At 56.9% G+C, this 6,373-nt stretch overlaps 1 protein-coding gene across 10 annotated transcripts in view; it reads right to left on the minus strand.

Annotated features, from left to right (window-relative positions):
• Positions 1 to 6,367, minus strand: part of CELF5 (CUGBP, Elav-like family member 5) — a 53,780-nt gene extending 47,413 nt beyond the window's left edge. For 9 of the 10 annotated variants that reach the window (XM_014533647.1, XM_014533657.1, XM_014533652.1 and 6 more), the window contains exon 1: positions 6,222 to 6,367. In XM_014533647.1, the coding sequence (XP_014389133.1) occupies positions 6,222 to 6,366 (145 nt within the window). In that variant the 5' untranslated portion in view covers position 6,367. Of the gene's footprint in view, positions 1 to 5,615; positions 5,870 to 6,221 lie in introns of those variants that run through there. The other variant, XM_014533655.1, reaches the window with a different exon arrangement.
• Positions 6,368 to 6,373: the final 6 nt, after the last annotated feature.

Genomic DNA, 6,373 nt, shown 5'->3' on the forward strand with positions numbered 1-6,373 from the left:
CTTCCATAAATCTATTAACTATTCTACCCATCTACCCACTCTTTCATCCACCAATCCACTCATACATACATGGAGTCATTGTCATCCAGCCATCCATTCATGCCTACATTCACCTACTCACCTTTCCATCTATCTGTTAGCCAGTCCATCTTCCACATCCCATATTTCCCCACACTCTCATCTCCTCATGCTCTCATTCATCCACATGCTCCACTTCAAAATGGCAAACAAGACGCAGCCCCTGTCCTCAGAGAGCTTATGCCTCAGTAATGATCACTCCAGACCAACAAGACTATCGCTATGTCAGTGTCTCCCAGATCCAGCAGCCCCTCCCTCTGGCCGTGGTTACCTTCATTCCCACAGCAGCCAGCCTCCCGGAAGGCGTTCTTCTGAAGTGGGCCAGGCTCAGGCTGGCGGGTGTGGTGCTTGGCTATTTTGCTGTGTGACTTGGGGCTGGGTGTTGGCCCTCTCTGAGCCCAAATCCCTCACCTGACCCATGTGGTACAGGGGAACCTGGTTCTCTAAGAACCCCTGCAACCTGAACACATTCTGTTCCTTTACATCCCTCTCTTCCCACACTGTGGGCCTCACCACCCGGGAAGCTTCCACCTTATCCACGCAGGTGTGTAGGAAGTGGGCATATTCTGAATAAGGCTGGGAGGCTGGAAAGAGGCTGGTGGTGGCAATGGAGGGTAATAAGACGTAAAGCTCCCTTTCCATGCAGGCCTAACTGAGGTCCTCCTCTGCTCTCAATTCTTTCATGGCTCCCAAGTGCTCTCAGGAGAGAATCCAAGCTCAGTTTAGCATCAAAGGCTCTTCAGGGTCCAGCCCATGCTGATTCTCTGCTCATCTCCTGTGTCTCACTTAACTCCTCCTCAACTTCAGCTGTGCCCCTTCATACCTCCAGGACTTTGCAAACCCAGTTCCTTCTGCCCATATCCATAAGGACGAAGACATCCATCTAGCTGACCTGTTTCACACCCATCATAGGGCCCAGAACACAGTAAGTACTTCTGTTAGTAAATAAATGAAATGCTTTCACCACCTGACAAGCTCCTATTCATCCTTCAAAGCCTCAGTTCTAATGCCTATCTTCCATGCAGCAGAATTTCCTGCATCCCTCCCTCAGACCCAACACTGACCACTGTGGCTGAAGGTGCCAATGTCTGCTTCTATCTTTCCATCAGAGGACCCTCTCCTGCCCAGTATAAAGCAAGTCCCCAAAAAGCTTTCAAGATGTGTTGGCTGAAGGAATAAATAAATGCGTGTGGTCCCACTACGTGTTCATTATGGCCAGGTTCTCATCTGCCAATATTAGGGGTGAAAGAGAGAGACAGGAGCCTATTTCAGAGATAACTCCTGGGTCCAACTCCAGTGCCAGAACTTCTCAGAAGAGACCTGCTAACTAAGCCCCACATCAGAAGGGGACTCTGGGGCTCCGAAGACCCTTTGCTCCTTTCCCACCAGGGCAAAAGCTCCATCCTCCCCCCACCCGAAGCTACCAGAGTCAGCGCTCCTCTGGGCCTTCGCACATGCTGTTCTCTCCACCAGGAATACCGTTCCCCCTCACAGGTCCTTCTCACACTTCAGGTCTCAGCTTAGTCACATAATACGCCCAACTGCCACTGACCAAGCACGAACTCTGTGCTAAAAACTTTATCTGCCATCCCCATCCTCACCTTCCCCACCCCCCGCTGAGATGGGAGGCTCCTCTGGCCTCCGGATTCTATAGATGACAAAACCAGGGCTTGGAGAGACAAACATGCCTGCCCAAGCCCACCTAGCCGGGAAGATGGAGAGAAGCCAGCTCATCTTCATGTTAAGCTCTTACCTCCTCTCCCACAATGACCGCCTCCTCCAGGAAGCCCTCCTGCCCTCCACACATGTGAGGGCAGAGCCTCCTCTAGGTTGTCCCTGCCAGTGTGTGTTTCTGCCATCATAGCCTTGACATCAACGCTGTGTTCCCCCTCCTGCTGGTTCTGAACCTAGGAGGGGTCTGCGGGGTGTCTATTTGTTTTGTCCAACATTGTGTACCAGGCCTGGCACACAGCAAGTGCTCAATAGATAGTCCTATGGGTAGTGATGGGTTCACGTATTGCTCACTCTCATAGAGATCCTGTGTGTGCGCGTGCAATTCCAGCTGTGCTCAAATACGGGCACACAGTAGGTGCTCAATCAATGTCCTCTGCCTGAAGGAGGGCAGGAAAGATGTCACAGTCACTTGTAAGGCCCCAGGGGCCGCATAAAAGCCTGTTAAATCAATGAAGAGTGGGCAGCTGGGGAAACAGAGGCACGGAGCCGCCCGCCTGCCTCAAAGCCACACGGCCAGTCCCAGTGGCTTCTGCTCAGCCCCCGCCCCCAGCCACTGCGCCCTCCGATGCCACAGGGAAAGGGCTCCTCCCTCAGTCCCCCACCCCGGGCAGTGCCTGCCAGCAGCCCAGCCCGTTGTCTCCCTGGGGCTGGCACGTCACACTCGGAATCTCACGCCTCTGAGCTCAGCGTGCTCCAGCCTCCCCTCCTGCCACCAAGCAGAGCAGCTGGTGCTCCCATGGAAACCACAGGCCCCCCTATACCCCCACACCACACCGGCCCCCCTCACAACCTCCATTTTAAGATAAATATTGTCATTAACATGCAAATGCACATGTGATTACCATAAATGGGGGGCCACAGGCAGCGGCCAGCGAACCCTATCGCCAGGACGGGCATTAATATTCAGCCCTGATTAGGGAAGAGGGACACCTCAGGGCTCCTACAGGCACCCAGCCCCCTCGGAGCGAGGGTCCTGGTGGGCGGGGGGGGCTGTCCCCCATCAGGGGGCTGGAAGGGGCTGATGACTGTATACTGGCCACTGGGAGCCCCAGTCCAGGCCTCGGTTCCTGGCCTGAGCTCCTGGCTGGGCTGGGGACCCCGGGGAGGCCCCGTTCCTCTGGATGAGGCACAGATCTGGGGGGTGGGGTAGGAAGCAGCCTTGTGACCTCCTGATCCCCCTTCTCCATCTCTCATTCTGATTCCCACCCTCTCTCTGCCTCTCCCTGTGTGTGGGTGGGGGGTGGCACGCGCTCTCTCTCCCTCTCTCTCTCTCTCCACCTCTCTTTAAAAAAAAAAACCAGCCTGCCCTCTTTCTAAGGACCCCTTACTTCTTGTCCTCTCCCCCAAGCCCTGTCCAATCCCCAAAGCCCAGGGGATCTGCTGAACCCCCTGCCTTTCTCTTGGTTCCAGCAAGACCCCCCACTGTACAGGCCCTTAGGAATTGGAAGGCCCCCACATACAGGCCCCACCACGGGCTGTGGCTGTCAGATGTCACAGCCACCTCCCCCATGCCATCTTTGGGGAGCCTCATCCTCATCTTGGAGGAACCTGTCACCCCTTCATCACACGCATATACTTCTGCTTCCCCTGGCCTGGGAGGGGGAAGGTGTGTGACAGTGGGGAGGGCAGCTCTGGTTGGTCCTTGGGACCCAGAAGTTGGCCCTGTGAGCCTGTTTCCTTTTTATATGAAATCTGGTGGTGCTCACAAGCCCCCCTCAGTGGAGCAGCGCTGGTTGGTCCTTGGGACCCAGAAGTTGGCCCAGTAGTTGGCCCTGTGAGCCTGTTTCCTTTTTATGAAATCTGGTGGTGCTCACAAGCCCCCCTCAGTGGCGAGCCCTTTGGTGAGAGATCAAACAGGCCCCTGAATGTGAAAACTAAGGAAGAGATGGATGGTCATAAGGATAATGACAATGCTGGGGGGTGGGGGCACGGTGACCACAGTGGATGTTTTGACTTAACGTCATTCTGGCCACTGCAGCTGACCTGGTGCCCAGCCTCATGGGATTCTCCCAGCAGTCAGGGGCCCAGACGGCTGGGCAGGAGGGAGGTTTCTCTCCACCACCGGGCCCAGACCCCTCCCCCCCGCCACACTCCTCCTCGGCCACATGGAGGAGTCAGATGTTAGTTGGTTCCCCAGAAACGACACCAGAGAAGTGTTCTCTGGGAGGTACCTGGACTTCCCCTCCCCCCACATCCCATTCATCATTCCACTTCCCTTTGCTTGAGGCCCAGAGAAGGGAAGCCACTGGCCAGAGGTCACACAGGCCTCCATCCCAGCTGCTGGCACTCGAGACACCCCCACCTCCAGGTAAGGTCCCTCCAGGCCCAGGACCAGGTGGGACCAGGGGGTCGGGATCTATCCTTGACCTGAGGGTACAGGGTGAGGGCAGACAGGAGGGAAAGCCCCCACCCCCTTGTTACCTTCAGGCCCTACATCCAGGGCTCAGACTGGCCCAGGGCCCCTGTGAAGAGGATGAGGACTGAGTGTCATGGACACCCCGCTTCCTAATTTAAGCCTCCAAGGAAAGATGGGAAATGGGAAAGACCCTGACCCCCCCCCCCCAATCCCAACATTCTCCAGCCAGAAAAAACACCCCCGCATTCGTGGGCCCTGCTTTGGTAACAGGGGGAAACTGAGGCTCTGGCCCAGGTGAGCCTGGGCTGCAGCTCCCCCCTCACCTCTTCTCGCTTGGGGGAGGATTTCCAGGGGAGATTTAAAAATGAGGAGGAGGCACCTCTGCAACCCATTGCTTCCCTGCCCCAGAGCTCGCCAGCAGCCTTGCAGCCCAACATTTGGGGGGCCACATGGACACCCCCTGATTCCCATCAGAATCTTTCTAGCAATGGGCTCTTCAGACATACCAGAAAATGACCAAAGCCATGGAGTCCAGAGGGGGTGGAGTGTGGACAGAGCCCTCTATAGAGCCGTGGATTCCTGAGCTGGATTTTCATGGGAAAGTGAGCCCTCTGTCCTCCTGGGCCACCTGGAGGAGTTAGATTTCCCAGCCCCCCCCCTTCTTTTTGTGATGATAGAATTCAATAAAAGGCTAAGGGGGGAGTCTTTCCTCCCTAGGGTATTAGCTGAGGTCTAGCTGAAGTGACAGGCCTGGGCTCCATCCTACCAGACTCACATTCATTCATTCATTCATTCATTCATTCAACAAACATTATTCATGATTACCATGCTGACACACGGAGGGGAGGATGGAGGTAAATGATTCTGAAATAGGTCATGGGCTCTGGTCCACCCTAAGGTCCCTCCAGGGTCTTGCCATGAGTGTTCAGTGCAAAGCCTTTGCCATCCCCAACCCCAGCCCCCAACAGCCAACAGAAGAGCTGTCAACGCCACCCCAATTCAGACTGTGCTTATGATCAGAGTCCAGGGCTGGGGCACAGTCCCTGGGCACCTGCGCCCAGCGTGCCATCGGAGAGAGAATCAGGTAGGAGGAAGGCAGGCAGTCCTCCCCCCCAACCTGCCTCCCGCTGGCTGTGCAGGCCGCCCACACCTCCCCTGTCCACCCCAGGATCTGGGCTCTGCCAGATGGACAGCCCAGACGCATCATCGTTGGCCTCAGACCTCAACACATTGCTAACGGGATCGGCTAGTTTTAACTTGAGCCAAAGGTGGAGGCATGGAGGGGGAGGGCAGAGAAATGGAGGGGGGAATGCTGATCCAAACAGAGAGGGTGGGCAGGGGGGAGGGTGAACGGTAGCATTTGAGCCACCGGAGGCTGGTGCTCCCCCCTCAGCCTGGCTCAGCTCCCTGCGCCCCCCAACCCCCCTCTGGCTTTCTTTGTAGTTACCGATTAGCCCGGGGTCCTGGGCATCCGTATGTCCCGGAGGCCAGCTGGACCTGCCCCACCGGCCTGGCTTTGTGAAAATGACCAAAGCAATGGAGTCCAGAGGCGCAAAGTTCCCCGACGGGGCCTGGGGAGGCCGAGGGAACGGGGGGAGCAGGGAGGGTGGTGGTATTCAGGCAGGTCCCCCAGCAAAGGGGCAGGAAAGAGTGGGTGAGGGAGGGAGGAAGGGTGGGGGTTAGGGGGAATGGGAGGGGAGAGAGAGAGAGATGCTTGGGGGGTGGAGAATGGGAGGTAAAGGGAGATGGGAGAGTAGAGAAAGGGAGAGAGAGAGAGAGGGAGAGAGAGAGAGAGAGAGAGAGAGAGAGAGAGAGAGGGGATGCCGGAAGGTGGAGAGGGAGGGAGAGGGGGTGGAGGAGGGGAGGGGGCCAGATCGGATCTGTCAGCTGCACCCCCAGAGGGAGGAGGAGAGGGTGGGTGGAAGGGGGGAGAAATGATGCCGTGGCAGAGGCAAGTAGAGGGAGGTGGTTAGGAGAGGAGGGCTGGGGGAGAGAAGATGCCGGAAGGTGGGGTGGAGAGAAGGGAGGGGAGGGAGGGGGCCAGGGCGCCCACCTTTGTGCATGCCCGTGTAAGGGTCTTTGAGCACCGTGAGCTCATAAATGCGGCCGAACTGCTCGAATAGCGGCTTGAGGTCCTTCTCGTCCAGGTTGCGTGGGATCTGGCCCACGAAGAGCTTGATGGCGTCCAGGTCCTTCATGCCGTCG

This window comes from Myotis brandtii, unplaced genomic scaffold, assembly GCF_000412655.1.
Source record: "Myotis brandtii unplaced genomic scaffold, ASM41265v1 scaffold122, whole genome shotgun sequence".
NCBI classification, from domain to species: domain Eukaryota; kingdom Metazoa; phylum Chordata; class Mammalia; order Chiroptera; family Vespertilionidae; genus Myotis; species Myotis brandtii.